Here is an 18,679-nt window from a genome sequence, read left to right as displayed (position 1 = left end):
TTTCTTACACGAACGTGGTGGGCTCCCCACATGCTCCCAACTCTGCCCCCACCACCCCACAAAAGAGGTAGGTTAGGGGAGAGATGGTGACCTTGTGTGAGTCTGGGTTTCCCCAGTCCTGTTTGTATGGAATCCAATCTAGCATGGTCACACACATACACACCTACCTTTGATTCCTGTGGCTATTATACAGTCCTACCTCGGGTTACAGACGCTTCAGGTTGTGGTTTTTTTGGGTTACGGACCGCCAAAACCCAGAAGTAGCGGAACAGGTTACTTACGGGTTTCGGCAGTCATGCATGTGCAGAAGCACTGAATCGCAACCCACACGTGTGCAGACGCACAGCTGCTGGTTGCAAACACAGCGGGTTGTGAACGTGCGTCCTACACGGATCACGTTCGCAGCCTGAGCGTCCACTGTATATGCATAACACGTGGGAGTTCAACAGGTTGTGCCTCTTGACAGCATTTAGAAAAACCTTCCCCTGTCAAAGTTCTGTTTGTTGGTTTTATTGATCTTGAAGAGCCTCAAGCAGTTCTGCAATATAAAACGAGAGAAGATCCTACTTCTGCATAACTTTTCAGAGCAGTTCTTCACTATAGGTAAGAGTAGTTCTTTTCAAGGTGAGAAAAGTAATCTCTAAAATGTTGTTCTTTGTTCCCCCTTAAGTGCTGAAGACTGAGAATATAATGAGGACAGAAATAAAAAGAAACTCAAAGTGAAGTTTGCAAAGTAAGCGGGAATTGTTTCACACACAAGCTGCAATGGAAGAGATTCCAGTTAAAGTAGCAGTAAGAATAAGACCTCTACTTTCAAAAGAAGTGCTTCACAACCATCAAGTATGTGTGAGGTTAATCCCAAATACTCAGCAGATTATTATCGGAAAGGACCGTGTTTTCACTTTTGATTTTGTTTTTGGAAAACATTCAACCCAAGATGAAGTGTACACAACATGTATTAAGCCATTGGTGGCATCTTTGATAGAAGGGTATAATGCTACCGTTTTTGCCTATGGACAGACAGGCTCTGGAAAGACTTACACAATTGGAGGAGGCCATGTTGGTATGTGTTTGAAACCTTATATTTTATGATGATTTAATCATAGTTTTCTTGCAATGTTATTTTATGTCTCACCATTGGTAAATAAACAATAAGGAAACTTCTGCATAAACTGCATAATCTGTTGATATCTGTTGTGTTGTTGTTTTTTTCTCTTCCTCTTGAAAAAAAGACGTAGCCAAAACTCTTCACTAAAATGTGATTTTTCTGTTATGCAGTGCAAAGAGTAGAGCAGTCTGCCTAACAGCATTTTTATGTTAATTGCTGCCATATTGAAGTATTCTTAATTAGCCAAAGTATTTAAAATGTATCAAACTATTCTAATCTTAGTTTTCTGCTGAAACATGGAATACAGAAGCTATCCAGAACAGAGGGTTAATCTAGGTTACTCTCAAAGTAGCTAAAAATAGAATTTATGAAACAGTGCTTTCTTAGTAAGGGATTCACTTTGGTACAGTACTTCCCAATAAAATAAAAAAACTATTAGCCACTCATTATCAGTTGGATTTTAGAGAACACAATGTGTTTGTGATAGGTGGTCTGCCTCCTGGCTTAAGATTTCAAGTTGTGCTGATGTGAAGCTGTGCCATAGATAACGACCACAAAGTAAAATGGTGTTTGTGCCAGTCATTGTCCATAAGGATGCAGAAGGAAGTGTCATTGTTAGGTCATTCTGTGCTATGGTGTCACGTGACATTTTTAAAAATGCATTGGCAGTACCAAAATTTACTTATCTATTACAGTGGTGCCTTGCAAGAAGAAAAGAATCCGTTCCGCGAGTCTCTTCGTCTTGCGGTTTTTCGTCTTGCGAAGCAACCCTATTAGCGGCTTAGCGGCTATTAGCGGCTTAGTGGCTATTAGCAGCTTAGCGGCTTAGCGCTATTAGCGGCTTAGCGGCTAAGCGTCTATTAGCGGCTTAGAAAAAGGGGGGGGGGGAGCGAAAAAAATTGCAAGACTCGCAAGACGTTTTCGTCTTGCGAAGCATGCCCATAGGGAAATTCGTCTTGTGAAGCACCTTGAAAAATGGAAAACCCTTTCATCTAGCGGGTTTTTCGTCTTGCGAGGCATTCGTCTTGCGGGGCACCACTGTAAATTTATATATCTCCCTTCCTCCCAAAGGATATAACAATGAACGCTACCCACTTTGTACATTTCAGCAATTTATTCATTTGCTGAAGAAACTGGGAAAAATCATAGTGTGTCAGATTAAATTCTGTTAAACTAAGCCATAACTTTTGCACTCACTTTTTAACTACACATCTGCAGGCAATTTGGATAGTACCAATTTGATCTTGAATGCAGACTTAGGAATATAGAAAGCTGCCTTATACAGAGTGAGACAATTGGTTTATCTTGCTCAGTATTGTCTGGTGACTGGTAGCAACTCTACTGGGTTTCAGACAGGATTCTTTACCCGCCCTGTCTGGAGATGCCAAGGACTGAGCCAGAAACTGTCTGCATGCAAAACACGTGTTCTACCACTGCTCTAAGCTAAGGGTCTTGGTTGTTTTTGTATCATGACTCAAAGTCAGAAATGCTGGCCTTTTAAAAAACAAAACATCGTGTTTTTTCTCTTCTTTCTTTTTTACTTCCTGCTAAAGTTCAGAGAGTGGCTTGACTCCACAATTCTAATAGCAGGAGACTGTATCGCTTTCAATATGTTTGCAGAATTCTGAAATCAGACTCTTGCTGTTCAAATATTGATGATGTCAATAGATAGGCTGTTCCATTGTATAGGAAAGGAGCTATTTTATGTTTCCAGTGACCTGGGCTTAGGTTGATTATAACATCAAAACTAGGTATTATAATGAACTACCGTACTTCTCCAAGTATAACACGCCCCCTATTTTTGGGGACTCAAAATTAAGAAAATGGGGGGGGGGGGAGAGAAATTCCCCAAAGTTGTTGAGCTTTTTGGGGGGAGGATTGCCCAACAGTTGTTGTTGAGCAGTTTTTAGGGAGAAATGCCTAAAAACGCTCACCCGCCAGACTGACAATGCCGCTTGCACTCGTCGCCAAAGCAGCCCTTGCAGTAGCCACCGATAACAATCTCCAGCTCACAGCAGCAGTCTATCCCATGGCCCCACAATGCACTACCCATGTATAAGACAACTCCTAATTTTGAACATGATTTTGGATTTTTTTAAAAAAATAGTCTTATACACGGAAACAGTGGCGACGCTTCATGCTCCAGGGGCAGAGAGCAGGCGGGAGTGTGATGGGCACACATCCAGGGGGCGTGGCACACGTCCTGGGGGTATGGCGCGTTGCCTGCGGGGCCATAGCACCCAGCTTGGGTGGCAGCCGCGATGGCACCCCACCGGGATCATGGTGCTGGGGGCGGTGCACTTCCCCTGCCCCCCTCTTCCTCTGCCAGTGCACGGAAAAGTACGGTAATTGAAGACAGCATTTAATCTCTTGAATCATGGTTGCTGGTTGTAGGTATCCATCAGCTATCTACAACTGGACTTCATATTTGGTTCAGGCCATTCTCTGAGGGTGTTGAGGGCTCTTTTTGGTCTTAGACATTGTTGGATATTTTCAGTTTGGGGGGCATGAGGATGTGCACAATGTGCTCTGTAGGCTTTGACCAATTCTTTCCCCTCTTGGATTTGGCAAATACTTTTTTCAATTTGTAACCAACTATTTGTTATCTCTGAGAGGAAAGATTTATTTGTGTGACCTTGACAGGATTAAATGACTCATATTCATAAAGCTAAGAAGCCTTCAGAATCTTTCTGGGATTTCCAAATGTACATCTTTAGCATTTGAATGTACAAATTTTAGCTGGGTGTTTAGGCTGTTTTCTTGTTTCATTTTAGCATCAGTTGCAGAAGAAGAGAGAGGTATCATTCCACGTGCAATTGAGGAAATATTTCAGATTATTTCAGAAAACCATAATATTGATTTCACTGTGAAAGTTTCTTACATCGAGGTCTACAAAGAGGAACTCAGAGATCTTTTGGAACTAGAAACCTCTATGAAATATCTACAAATTAGAGAAGACGAAAAGGGCAATACAGGTAATTATTTAAACTTAATTTGTCTGTTTGCTCTTGCTTGCTTGGCAGTAAGTACTGTTATAAATGAATTTTTAAAACATACAAGTATTGATGTCAAAAGTCTACTGCTAATAAGACAATTCTAATAGCATATCATTACATCCAAAATATTACATGAAAACAGTTGCCTCTGTTGTGGTATGAACGTAACTTCAGGTCTTTACAGAGATGAAAATATATATTGGATTGGAGCAAGACTGCCCATGGATTCCACCTAAAGATTCCACCTAAACATTAGAAAGAACTTCCTGACAGTAAGAGCTGTTCGACAGTGGAATTTGCTGCCTAGGAGTGTGGTGGTCTCTCCTTCTTTGGAGGTCTTTAAGCAGAGGCTTGACAACCATATGTCAGGAGTGCTCTGATGGTGTTTCCTGCTTGGCAGGGGGTTGGACTCGATGGCCCTTGTGGTCTCTTCCAACTCTATGATTCTATGATTCTATGGGTAGAACTCTGCTACGAGAATTCTCCTGCTGGAGGAAGTGAGGAAGGCAAAATACTCTGATTTCCCTTTTCTCCTGCAACCCAATGTGTCCCCTGTAAAGCTGGTCCCGAGAAGCAACTTCTTTATGCTATGCATCATTGTTGATGATAATGTCACTTGTGGTTTAAGTACAGTGGTGCCTCTGGTTACCTACTTAATTTGTTCCGGAGGTCCGTTCTTAACACAAAACTGTTCTTAACCTGAAGCAGCACTTTAGCTAATGGGGCCTCCCACTGCTGCCACGGCGCAATTTCTGTTGTCATCCTGAAGCAAAGTTCTTAACCCGAGGTACTATTTCTGGGTTAGCGGAGTCTGCAACCTGAAGCGTATGTAACCTGAAGCGTATGTAACCCGAGGTACCACTGTAGATGCTTGAAATTAGGCAAGTCTTTAAAACGGATGTGATAACTTGCTGTTTTAATACCTAATAACATTCTGTTTATAGCTTAAACATGTCTACTGTTGCCCTATATTTTTTAGTTAGAGTAATTTTTCTCCACCTAAACTGTCTTCCAGTTGTAATATTTCATGACATTTTCATAGAACACATTTGGCCCTCCAGGCCCCTCTATCCCCACACCCCTGGTGTACTGGTTTTACAGATGCTGATGCTTGTTCCGAAATGTACAGGGATGAGAGAGTGATACAGAGTTTTTTAAAGGTCACAAGAACATACAGCTATGAACTTGGGAAGCAAATTACCTGTGCTTGAGCTTGCTTTTCCCTTCTCTCTCCTATTCTTTTTTTCTTGTGCGTTGTGTCTTTTTAGTCTGTGAGCCTGAGTGCAGGGCCAGTCTTAGTACTGATTTTTGTGAGCTGCTATGAAAGCCCTTTTTATTGGCTAAAGGACAGAGTATAAATGTTGTAAATAAATAAATAAAATATAACTATAGAGCAGCATTGTCAGCCTTTTGTCTCCCATTAATTCCAATCCCAATTTTTATGCCATTTTAAAAAAAATATTATTTTTATTACATTGATCAGTCACTATATACAGAAGAAAAAAGATATAGTATGAAACTTAGTATGTTTTTACCAAGTCTGACTCTTGCTCCATCTAGCTCAGTATTGTCAACACTGTCTTGTCAGCAGCTCACCAGTTTTAGACAGGATTTGTTCCCAGCTGTCCCTGAGATGCCTGAGATTAAATACGCTTTGTGTGATCAGCTATGGTGTGTGTGTGTGTGTGCACACTCACTGTTAAGTTGTGGGTGAACATATCAGACGACACAGCGATTCTTCAAACAGCTATTGTTTATTCAGAGGCCAGAACAGAACTGAACTGAAGGGTTCAGCCAGCCTGCTTATATAGAGCTCCACTAGAAAGTAACTGTAACAACTTTCTGTAACTATCCAATCACTGAACGTCACTTTCTATCCCTTATTTGCATATGTGGACCTGAACTATCTACAGTATCCCCCTGTTAGCCCAGGGTGAGAGCTTCAGTACATAACACTCACAACACTCTTCCAGATGCTCCTAGTGATTCCGAATTATTGCTTTTCCATTGTAAGCTACAAGTGGAATTGCAACTGATTTTCCCTGCTGTTAGGAGCATTGTGCTTTCTGTCTACACCAGTGAGTGTGACAGAGTTGCTGTAGATAGGATCAGTTGCAGCTCAGCACACATTCCCTTGTGGAGAGTGTCATTTAATAACCACACTGTTATTTTTTTAAATTAAAGAGGTATAGTGCTATAAGAATACTGCTGTAGTGCTATAACACTATACTGCATTTTAAAATGTAGGCAGAGAAGCATTGGCAATAGGTAGATTGAACAAACAAATCAGGGTCATAAAATGCTGCCCACAACAAATGTTGCAATGTGTGTTGTGTGGTGATAGGTTCATTTTCCCAATACATCACTGCCACTGTCAAAACATTGTCTATTTTAAAATCCTGGAAGAGTAGTATAAAAAGTGACTGAATGTGGATATTGTGCTTCTGAAAACAGGTGGACTTTCTGAAGCTAGATAATAGGGAAATCTAGTATGACAGTGACTGGATGATGGTGTTGTGTGAGGGCCCCATAAAAGGTAAATGAAGAAAGTGGGGCAAACACACATAGAATACACCCCATTCAAATATCCCCTCTTCAAATGCTTCAAATGTTTATAATTAACAGCTGCATACTTTCTAATGCCATAATTAATTTATGTCAAATGTCTTCTTGAATGAGGCATATGATTTTTAATAGTCTATATTTTGCGGTTAGCTTTGTTTCCTATTCTTTATGGTTTGCTCTTTAAAAATGTGTTTTTAAATTTATTTTTAAAGTAATTGTTGGTGCCAAAGACTGCCAGGTTGAAAACGTGGATGAAGTAATGAGCTTGTTAGAAACCGGAAATGCCGCTCGACATACAGGCACAACCCAAATGAATGAGCATTCTAGCCGATCTCATGCGGTTTTTACAATCAGTATTTGTCAACAACAACAACCTGGTCAGACTCAGAAGGACACCGATTCTGCGCAAGATTCACCTCAAAGTTCAAGCCAGCTGATTGCTTCCAAGTTCCACTTTGTTGATCTCGCCGGCTCTGAAAGAGTAACAAAAACTGGGAACACTGGTGAAAGGTTCAAAGAATCAATTCAGATCAACAGTGGCTTATTGGCTCTGGGAAATGTGATAAGTGCGCTTGGGGACCCAAAGAGAAAAAGTGCACATATTCCATACAGGGATGCAAAAATTACTCGTATTCTTAAGGACTCCTTAGGAGGCAATGCCAAGACCGTCATGATAACTTGTATTAGCCCATCATCTTCGGATTTTGATGAATCACTAAATTCCATCAAATATGCCAACAGAGCCAAAAATATTAGAAACAAACCTATTGTCAACTACAACCCAGACTGGGACCTTATTGACGAAATGGAGTTTGCCATCAAGATACTCCGTGAAACTGTGCAAAACCAGCAGATCCCTGGCAGTCAAGGGTCACAGGATTCATTTCGGGACAGAAACAAAATCCGCTCTCTTGAGGAGCAGCTTGCCCAGCTTCAGGTAGAAAGTTTTAACTACCGAAATTGCATGGAAGAAGCCTATGTGTTCTTTTCTGAATTAAAAAATATTGCCAGCCTATCAAAAAGTCAACAGGAAAGATTGCAAGATTGGATATGTGTGGCTCAAGAACTCAGGAGAGAGGCTTCTTCAGTCATTCCCCAGGTAAACTGTGGAAGTGGAGGTAACCAAGAAGGACCACATCACATCACAATTCTTCAGCTGAAAAGAGAGCTGAAGAAGTATCAGGTATTTTACTGTAAATTTAATGCAAGTGGAGACTACATAAAAAGGAAATCTATGCTGTAACTGGAAAGTATATCCATTCTTAATCTAGGTTCTTTGTAAATTGCACATACATTGTTTGCTCATCTGGAGGGCAAATCAAATTTGCTAGATGTCCAAAAATAGATTTTATTCATTGGGATAATATTTTAAGCAGAATTGTAAGGTTTGGAGGAATAAAAATCTGCATCAGCTTTACATGGCTGAATTACATATTAGTTCATTATTTTTTATATTCTTCTGCAGCTTGAATACAGACAATACTATACCACAGCAAAACTGAAGTATTGGGAGAGTCTGACATAAGAGTGAAATATTTATCTCATACAAAATGATGTATTATATATGGATTGATGTGGTGATACCTGTTTGTAAGGGAGGAAATTTGCCTTTACCTTATTCAGAATTTGCTTTAGAACACTGATAAAACACATAGTGCTACATTTATTTTCTTCTTTTCTTAATAATAACAAATTGGCTCCTAATTCATTGACAGAATCTCATTGAAAATAACTAAAATATTAATAGTTGTTTAGTTCTGTGGGGCATCTTTGTTTGTGTGTTGCCAATTTGCCTTATATTTACAGTCTTATCGCTACTTGGCTAGTGCATGATTCCTTGTTATGTATTGTGGTGACAGAAGGAATCAAACTACTGTATATCTCTCTGCATTCTGCCGCTGAGTGAAAAACTAAAAATTCTCAGCAGGGGTGTTATACAAGGGAAGGTGAAAGTGCAACTCCCATGCTGGTAGTTTTGAACAGCTGTTTCTGCTAGGTCACACATACCTTGTTGGTCTACACTTCATAATAGTGCTAGACACAAAACCTGTAAAGAGAAACTCATTTTCCCATTTCAGCCAAGGTTTACTGTTCTCATTCTAGTCCCTACAGCCAAAAAAATCCCACATGAAACACCAATATATATAGTTGTTGTTTGAGCCAGTTTTGATTACTTCGTAGGAAAAAACCCTTGTTTTTGCTTACTATGACTGAAAGTCACATACTGTAATCAAAGGCAAAGCATTAATACTGTAACCAATAACATTCCTCCTTTAACTTGCTGTTCTACATTGTAACAAATACTAAGGGCTGTATTTAAATTATATACAGTGGTGCCTCGCAAGACGAAATTAATCCGTTCCATGAGGCTCTTCGTATAGCGGTTTTTTTGTCTTGCGAAGCAAGCCCATTGACAGCTTAGCGGATTAGCGCTATTAGCGGTTTAGCGGCTTTTAGCGATCAGCTGTTAAGCGGCTTATCAGCGGATCAGCTGATAAGCGGCTTAGCGGCTTAGGAAAAGGGGGGAAAAAGGGGAAAAACCCCGCAGGAACTTGCAAGACATTTTCGTCTTGCGAAGCAAGCCCATAGGGAAATTCGTTTTGCGAAGCGGCTCCAAAACGGAAAACCCTTTCGTCTAGCGGGTTTTCCGTCTTGCGAGGCATTCGTCTTGCGTGGCACCACTGTATATAGTAGCTTTGCTTTCTAACAGTTTCTGTTCAGGTGGTAGAATAAAACATATCTAACTAATGGAGGAGTAAGTACATTCAAGTTCCAATGTGCAATTTGTGCAAGACCCTCCATTTCATATATTTGGTATTCTTTTTAACCCCTTATTACCTAGCAGGCTCTTGCTACCGATGCAGAAGTGTTTAGTGAGAGAGAGCTTGAGATAAAAGTATTGCAAGATCAAATACAGAAGCTGATAAAGGAGAATCAAGAATATATGGAAATGCTGAAGGAGGCCCAAGAGACAAATAGGCTACAGGTAACTTTCCGTTGTGCTGGTTATTGGTGAAGGCTGTATGAAGCAATACAGCGGTGCCTCACAAGACGAAATTAATCCGTTCCGCGATTCTCTTCGTCTAGCGGTTTTTTCGTCTTGCGAAGCAAGCCCATTGACGGCTTAGCGGATTAGCTCTATTAGCGGCTTAGCGGCTTTTAGCGGCTTATCGGCTTAGCGGATCAGCTGATAAGCGGCTTAGTGGCTTAGAAAAAGGGGGAGGGGAGGAAAAAAAAGTCGGAAAAACTCGCAAGACATTTCATCTTGCGAAGCAAGCCCAAAGGGAAATTCGTTTTGCGAAGCGCCTCCAAAACGGAAAACCCTTTCGTCTAGCGGATTTTCCGTCTTGCGAGTCGTTCGTCTTGCGGGGCACCACTGTATTAAAGTTGTCAATCTTATATAAATTATTAAACCAACATAGTGGAAATAATCTTAACCCAAGGGAAGTAATCTGCAACGGAAAGTCTTAATAGTGATATTCATCTTCATTTTAAAATGTAAGTATATTTAGGATTGCAACCAAAGTTTGGGTTATGCTGTGTCAGAATTGTACAGTATCATTCTAGATTATTTTTTAAAGGGTGTATTTTGGTTTCTGAACTATGTTTATTATAAAAGTTTAAATATTACATTCCTAGTCATCATACTGTTAACGCTTTGGTGGATTTGACTTGAATGAATCTCAGCATTGCAGTATCCCAACTATTTAATTCTTAGCCTGAGTTTTGTTAAGTTATATAGCAACTCTTAATGATGTTAAACTCACAGAGTTCTGTTTACTTACAGGCAAACAACTCTAGTGCTTAAATTGACCACACCTCACAACATTTAATTACCAATTAGAGCAATCAGAACTTCTATTTATTATACTAACTCCCAAGATGTATCGATTCACTAGAAAGGAATACAAGAGAAATTCAGTATCTCAGCCTAATCTACCTCACAGTGTTGTTGTGGGAGGGAGGAAGGGAAGGAAGGAAGGAATTCAGTAGCAAGAACTGTTCAGGCTTATGTATTGGTCAGCGAGGGCACAAATTACTTAGTTTTGCAATTTTGTCAGATGTTTGATAAATACATGTTTTGTTTTGTTTTGTTTTAAGAACGATAAAATGGTGGAGCAGCAGCTTTTAATTGACAGGCTAAATGACAAGTTAGAGAAAATTACAAAAGCCTCTGCCTCCAGTGGTGGTTGTGGAGATGGACCAGCTGGTGTAATATCTTCAAAAAGACCATACAGTGTTCCTCTAACTAAACGTTTGGTGCAATCCTTTAATGCTACCGTGGGGCTGGATTCTCGAAAGGTATTTTTTATTTAACAAGTTTTATATAGTGCTTGATTGTAAGAAAGCCTCTAAGCAGTTTAGAAAAATATAAAATAAAACATTAAACTGCCAAATTGTTAAAAACATTCAAAAGATGATTTGAAATGTAGGTATGAAAATTACCGTCTTTTTTCTAATACATAAGTACGGTACAAAAGTGACCATTCTCCACCACAGTAAATGGTATATCTGACTTTTTGAATGCCACTTCTCCAACCATATTGAGAAAGTTTCTGGTAGCTTGCATGTTTGCAGCTTCATCTTTAATTGAAGAAAACCATCCTAGAACAGAATTCCTCCCCTTGGATTCAAGAGGCAGGGCAAAGACGGCAGATCTCCTGATTCATTTGGAAGGTTTTTAAGAACATTAGAAGAGCCCATCTAGTCCACAATAATGTTCTTGCAGCAGCCAGCCAGATGCCTATAGGAAGCCTTTCAGCCGGACCCGAGTGCCATACCACTCTCCCCATCTGCAATTCCCAACAGAATTCAGAGTATTCTGGTATTTGGAGGCATACAGCCTCCAACAGGTAGAGGCTGAACAAAGCCATCATGGCTAGAAGCTATCAATAGCCTTATTCTCCATGGACATCTGGTCCTCTTTTAAAGCAATCCACGTCGGTGGCCATCACCATGTTATGTTTTATGTTACACTATGTTACTGTTCATAGGCTGCCTTTTGGCCAAAAAATGCCTCCAAGACAGCTCATAAAGAGTAACAAACAAATACAGGGTGGAATTCAGTATTGCGCTATGGTGAACATATTGACAGCGCAAGCATTACAGCTTGCCAGATGGAACAACGCCCCACTTCCCCATCCTCACTGCTCTGGAGGCTCTGCTAATACCAACGCCACCACTGCTCAAGCCAATATCTGGTTAGTATGTATGATTAGGACTGTGGAGACATAGGCTCAGATCCCCATTCAACCATGAAGCTTACAGGGTACGTGTGCCAGTCACACCCACTTAGGCAAGCCTATCTCACAGGTTTGTTGAGAGTAAGATGGGCAAGTGAAGAGAACTCTATACTCCACTTTTTATTTTGTTCTGTGTATATCACAATGTTCTTTTGTTGCTATGGCCGATGGCTGAAGTTTCATTCATTCATTCATTCTACACCCCACTTTGAATTCTTTGGCAACCATTTTTTTACGTCTCTAAAGGTACACACAAGCCCGCCAACATATTCGCTCAACAGAGTAATGGCTGGATTTCGAACCCGTAGCCAAATAGTGTTGGATCATGTAGAAGAACAAGATGAAGTTCTTCATTGCTGCTTTTCTGATCACAGTGATGAAGATGAAATAAATGCCAAGAACAGAAAGAGAACCCTATTTAGGTATATATTTTGTCCTGTTTTATGCCTATGTATTTATGAGGAAATACTGACCTACTACAAACCTGGGTCAAAATGTAAATGCATATCAGTGTTATGCTAGGCATTCATACAAAGCTGAATGTACAGGTGATTAGCATTGGAGTAGCTCCAGGTTGTAACAGAGATGTACTTGAATAAATAGGGCTGGCCTGTTAAATATGTCTTTTAGCACAGGGCATTGAGGTGGGTATAAGGCAGGAGCAGTGGAATTCTAGCTCTGCACCAGTAGAACAAACCAGAAGGCAACTTGGCTACAAAGGAATGTCAGAGCATTCAGTGTAATTATTTTTAGTAGTACCCCACCCATCTGACTGGGTCGCCCCAGCCACTCTGGGCAGCTTCCAGCATATAAAACACTTCCTATAAAGGGCTACCTTTCGATGTTTGCTAAATGTTATATAATTACTCATCTTCTTAACATCTGATGGGAAGGCATTCCACAAGGTGGGCGCCACTACCGAGAAGGTCGTCTGCCTGGTTCCCTGCTTATGGATTTGGCAATCATGTGAAGCATTGCCAGAGAAAAACACCTCATACATGTGGTCTCAAAACTGTATTTGTAGGGTTTAATCAATTAAAATGCGTGGTTTAATTTTACTCTAGACGCTCCTTAAATCGTACATGGACACGAAAACAAGCTCCTCCCAGCTCTACACATGAACCAAAAGAGATGCAGCACAATTCCATTTCACAAAATGAAAACATTTTACAAACTGATACAGGTAAGGAAAGGAAATGGATGCTACGATGCAAAAACATTTTCATGTATCATGCATTCTACTAATAATTATTAGGGACATTAGGGTCCAATGAGTATTGGTCTTGTAGTGTGGAAACATTTATCAGGATCTGTAAGATTAATTTGGGAGTGTGACATTTGCCCTAGGGTGCTAACCTATTGTAATCTTTACAAAACTCAGCAAAAAATACATACAAAGGAATAGAAGTTGCCATCATATTATTATTTATTAACTTTCTGTTGTTGTTTAGTCGTCTTAGTCGTGTTCGACTCTCTGTGACCCCACGAACCAGAGCATGCCTTGGAAACTCTCACTTTCTTCTCAAAGTTCCTTTTTTATGTATGTCCATGGAGTTTTCTTGGCAAAATACTGGAGTGGTTTGCCAGTTCCTTCTCCAGGTGGATCACATTTAGTCTAAACTCTCGGCTATGACCTGTCCGTCTTGGGTGGCCCTGCATGGCATAGCTCATAGCTTCTCTGAGTTATTCAAGCCCCTTTGCCACGGCAAGGCAGTGATCCATGAACGGGTAAATTTCTATACCACCCTTCATTTAAGGATTGCAGTATCTACTTCACAACATTGATTGCTCATGTTCAAATGCGAGTGGCATTGGACATGCCTTTTACCATGTTCTAGCACAACATACTACCACAAACATATTAACCAATGTGGCACAAATTGTTAACCAAGGTCTGAAGTGGATGTGGCTGGAGGACTGGATTCTGAGTTGGTTCACCCTCTGTAGACTACTTTGAGAAGTGGGTGGTATCTGAGTGTCCTCTCTTGTTCAAAAATATAAATTAATTTTACTTACTAAATATGTAATCTACTTTTGCTCCATGGGTGCTAAAGCAGATTTATAGCTAAAAATCTCTTTAAGCTCTGAAATGAGCTGTACATTCTTTAAAAGATGATTCTTTCTTTCCGAGGTGCTGATATTGAATGTATTCAGAAAAGTCAAATACTGAATAGGCAGAAATTGAAGAACTCAGAACTAAAGCTTATTGCTGCTAAGCAAAAAATGAGTGAACTCGCCCTTAATATCAGAATGAAGGAAGAACTTATTAAAGAGCTGGTGAAAACAGGTAACTGGCTTTTGCATGTTGAATTTTATAAAACTGGAAACATGTCAAAAATGATACCTTAATTACTGTAACAGTCAAACCTCGGTTGTCGAATGTAATTTGTTCCAGAAGCCCGTTCAGCTTTTGAAATGTTCGACAACCAAGACTTCTGATTGGTTGCAGGAGCTTCTTGCACTCAAGCAGAAGCCACATTGGATGTTTGGCTTCCAAAAAACATTCAAAAACCAGAACACACACTTCCAAGTTTTTGTTTTTTGGGAGCCAAAACGTCCCAAAACACAGAATTGATAACTTGGCACGCTATTCAAGGAAATCATCCATATGCACAAGGAGTTCCACTTATGCAACAGAACTTCCTCTCCTCGCCCCATGTCCGTGGGTTAGTAAGTCCATTTCAGTCTAATAAAGTGGTAGGTGGGGAGGACACAACCACAGCTTGGAGGAAAGGGTGGTGATATATATGTGTACAGAGAGAGAGAGAGATAAAGATTAATAGGTTTGTGGGTTTTTTTAAAAAAGGGAAGTTCCTTTTGACCAGTGAGCTGCTACATTGTCAAAAGTTACAACTAATGCCTTTGCTTTTAATTTGTGGATGTTTAAGGTAATGATGCCCAATCTGTAAGTAAGCAGTATTCACTGAAAGTAACGCAACTTGAGCACGAAGCAGAGCAGGCCAAAATGGATTTAGCTGAAACCCAAAAGCAACTGCAGGAGCTAGAGAACAAGGAACTACGAGACATTGCTGAAAAAGCCAGGTTACAAAAAGAATTTAGAAAGAAGATGGATACAGCAAAGCTAAAAGTACAGGTATGTGTAGTTGGGAAACTAATTTTCCAATTTCCCTACATGGCAAGTTAACGTAGGATCTTATGTACTCCATTGTATCAACTTTATGATAGTATTCTCTCAAACAAATAAATAGTTTAGGGTTGGTGGCTTAGAAACAGAGCCATTGATCAGGAAGTCATTGGTTTGGAATTACTAGGCAACACCTTTGCATACCACATCTTGTATTAGTACCACCCACAAATCTCTTTCAGACTTGCAGCATATTCCCATCTATTGTGCATTTTGTTTTATTAGCCAGGTAATTCTTCTTGTATAGCCGGGGTCTATGTGCCGTATAAAACCAGCAATGCAAATTAAACTATTTCCCAGGCAATGGACTACTTTTGTGAATATGCAGTGTTAATAAATTCTGCTTCTAGGCAAATACCCATGGCCATGGTTGATTATATTTATACATCACAGTACCCATTGCTCCCCACCCCATGCAAGACTTGGTTTATGTTCTGCCTACCTGATTTTCTTTAAAGTAAAATATATCTTGTACAGCTTGCCTTTCTACTTAAAAACAACAACTCTCCAAGGAAGCTTAACAAAAGCCACATAATTAAACATATTAAAGTGGTCCACTTTACAATTATAAACAACACAATAATAGTTCAATACAGTATAGCAATATGGACTAAACTGGCTATGTTGCATTAGGACTTGCAAAGAAAACAGCAGGACACTAAGAAACTGGCATCGCTGTCCACCCAGAATGAGAAACGTGTAACTGAACTGGAGCAGAATGTCAGTCACATGAAAAATCAACAAGCCCAGCTTCAGAAAAGATTGCAAGAGGAGAGTGAAAAAAAGAAAAGCTTAGAGGCAGAAATTCAGCAGGGCCAGCTGCAGATAAAGGCAAGAGATTTCATTTCTGTATGTCCTAATAAAAGTTTCATAGCCTTCTGTGAGACATATCTTTGGCACTTTTCCTGTAGAACATCATGCAGTAGTAAGATGATTTTTGTGTCATTTGTAAACCAGGTAATCCCTGGTTCAAATTTCACACCGGCTCTGAATGCACTAGGTAACCTAGGCAAATTACTGTCTCTCAAGATCACCACCCTGGATCATACCGCCCTGGGTATGAAGTAATAAAAACCTGCCTTACAGAGTTCTTTGTAAAGATTACTGCATCCAAAGAACTCTGAAGATTCGGAAGTGATACATACACAACTTTTCCTGATATTTATATTTTGAAATACTTGTAACCCATCAGTTTGTTTTAAGACTCATATGTTAGAATTTCCAGTGCTGTAACAAATACAGTGGTGCCCCGCAAGACGAACGCCTCGCAAGACGGAAAACCCGCTAGACGAAAGGGTTTTCCGTTTTGGAGGTGCTTCGCAAAACGAATTTCCCTATGGGCTTGCTTTGCAAGACGAAAATGTCTTGCGAGTTCCTGCGGGTTTTCTTCCCTCCCCCCCCCTTTTCCTAAGCCGCTAAGCCGCTTATCAGCTGATCTGCTGATAAGCCGCTTAACAGCTGATCGCTAAAAGCCGCTAAACCGCTAATAGCGCTAATCCGCTAAGCTGTCAATGGGCTTGCTTCGCAAGACGAAAAAACCGCTATACGAAGAGCCTCACGGAACGGATTAATTTTGTCTTGCGAGGCACCACTGTACTTTCTGTTACTAAAATAACAGACATTAACTACCAGGCTAGGTTCAAGGGGCTGGTTCTGGTGTGGAAGGTCCTGTACAGTTTGGGACCAGGATACCTAAAGAATAGTCACATCCCTTATATGCCCAGTCAACCACTGCACTTTGCAGGAGAGGGTTTCCTGCAAATACCATCTTATTAGGAGGTCCGTTCCACACAATATTGGCTTTTGACCTTTAGTGTTCTGTTGAATATTAAACAGGTACTATCTCTGTTATCTTTTCAGCACCCACTAAAGACCTTCCTCTTTAAACCAGCCTTTTTCTTTCCCAAGCTGCATCTGTACTGGAATTGTTTTTGTATATTTTAATTGTTTTATTGCTTGTCTGATTTCCGCCCTGGGCTCCTTTGAGAGGAAAAGCAGGATATAAATTTAATAAATCTATATGGAATAACAACTAAACTTTAGTTTTCCTTTCAAAAACTGAGCTAATGTTTGAAAAGGATTCTTCCTTTATTTACAGGAGCTTCAACAAAAGACAGAGCAGCAGGAAAAGATTCTAAAACTAAAAGATGAAGAAATTGCTGCATTTAAGAGAAAAAACTCATCTGAAACCACTCAGCAACTGCAGGTATGCAATATTTTGTAAAGTTGGCAAGTTGAAATGCTACTGACTGAATTTTGTGGCAGAAGCATCTTCTTTTGCTAGGATTTACTGTAAAGCTCAAGGGCTGCAATTTGATAACTTAATTTTTTTAATAGAAATTCACAAGGAAAAAAGGCTTCTCTAATTGAAAACAACAACAACAACAAGATATTACAGTGTTTCAGTTATTTGATGAGCTTACCGGTAATCAACCAATTTTTAACTGTACCATTAAAAACCCTCAGGTTGATTAAGCAATTACTGAAAAGCTTGAGATGCAATTCTTAACATGTACACTACCCTGCAAGCCACACAGATGGAGACTATGTTGACATGTAGGGCTTGAAATACGCAGGGTTCTTTTTTTGCAGAGCGCTTTTATATATAACACTTTGCAAAGGTGCATTCCTTTGCATTCCTTCTGACAATAATGTTGCTTAACACAAAAGTTGCTGTTTGTGCTGTGTGGACATACAGGTGGGCATGTTTACAAAGTAATCTGCATCAATGTTCTCTGCTCCTCTCCTCTGTTAACACAGAGTCAGCCATAAATACATTTTCAACAGAAAAGGGTGCCTTTTACAGTTGCCACTCCTGCTGCTCTAGGGTCATTCTACGCCTCGAGTCTGACACTTATTGCCTAAATCCTTTGGTTTCATTCACAAGAAACTTGTTAGATGTTTTTAAATTACAAAAACAAATGAATCCATTTTTTTCTTGCTGATTCAGAAAGGTCATATTGCATACAGTAGTCAAAACAGCACCCTTTTCTGTGGCACTTAATACCATTTTTATACCTTACTTTGAAAGAGACCACAATTAGCTTTATTTTGATACCAAAATAAGCCCAATCGGTTGAAAAATAAGCAAAACAGGAAGCTGTTTTTTTTCTAAACTGACGCAGAAATCATATTAGCCTAAATCATGCAAAAATCAAAATTTTCAAAAAATTCTCCTGTGCCCAGTTTTGGACCAAAAGATCTTTAAAAATTAATTTGAGGTTATCTGATAGGCATCTACACATTTAAAAAAATTTGAAGAAAATCTGTGAGAGCATGGTCAAGTATTAAAATCAGATGATTTGGCGTGGAATGACCCTCTAGAAAGAGCCTCCATAAGATCATAGTGTCCCTATTGTAAGTCTGAATCCAACTGAGTGTTTTGGGATTTTTTTGTAATTTGGTCTGTATAAAATGGTTTCATATGAAACTGTCCTTTTACTGAGGTTTTCTAATGTGTAGAGTTGATTGATTATCATTAAATTAAATATCTAGATGGCAGTTCAGTACTTAGTCAACTGAAACCAAACAACTGTCTGGTCTTAGTTCCTTCCCTTCTAGACATGTCAATATTAGGTCTTGTCCAATAAATCTGAGATTGTGCTTTTTTTTTTTAATGTGG

At 39.7% G+C, this 18,679-nt stretch overlaps 1 protein-coding gene across 1 annotated transcript in view; it reads left to right on the top strand.

The window, feature by feature from the left end:
- Nucleotides 1-646: 646 nt before the first annotated feature.
- KIF27 (kinesin family member 27) overlaps nucleotides 647-18,679 on the top strand; it is a 29,220-nt gene continuing 11,187 nt past the window's right edge. The window contains exons 1-11 of the mRNA XM_079996187.1: nucleotides 647-1,063; nucleotides 3,883-4,083; nucleotides 6,882-7,852; nucleotides 9,512-9,655; nucleotides 10,771-10,971; nucleotides 12,159-12,334; nucleotides 12,977-13,095; nucleotides 14,044-14,199; nucleotides 14,801-15,006; nucleotides 15,691-15,888; nucleotides 17,156-17,263. Of these exons, the coding sequence (XP_079852313.1) occupies nucleotides 766-1,063; nucleotides 3,883-4,083; nucleotides 6,882-7,852; nucleotides 9,512-9,655; nucleotides 10,771-10,971; nucleotides 12,159-12,334; nucleotides 12,977-13,095; nucleotides 14,044-14,199; nucleotides 14,801-15,006; nucleotides 15,691-15,888; nucleotides 17,156-17,263 (2,778 nt within the window). The 5' untranslated portion in view covers nucleotides 647-765. The remainder of the gene's footprint in view (nucleotides 1,064-3,882; nucleotides 4,084-6,881; nucleotides 7,853-9,511; nucleotides 9,656-10,770; nucleotides 10,972-12,158; nucleotides 12,335-12,976; nucleotides 13,096-14,043; nucleotides 14,200-14,800; nucleotides 15,007-15,690; nucleotides 15,889-17,155; nucleotides 17,264-18,679) is intronic.

Source organism: Podarcis cretensis, assembly GCF_951804945.1.
Source record: "Podarcis cretensis genome assembly, chromosome: 11".
Classification (NCBI taxonomy): domain Eukaryota; kingdom Metazoa; phylum Chordata; class Lepidosauria; order Squamata; family Lacertidae; genus Podarcis; species Podarcis cretensis.
This window is presented reverse-complemented; position numbering and strand designations above follow the sequence as displayed.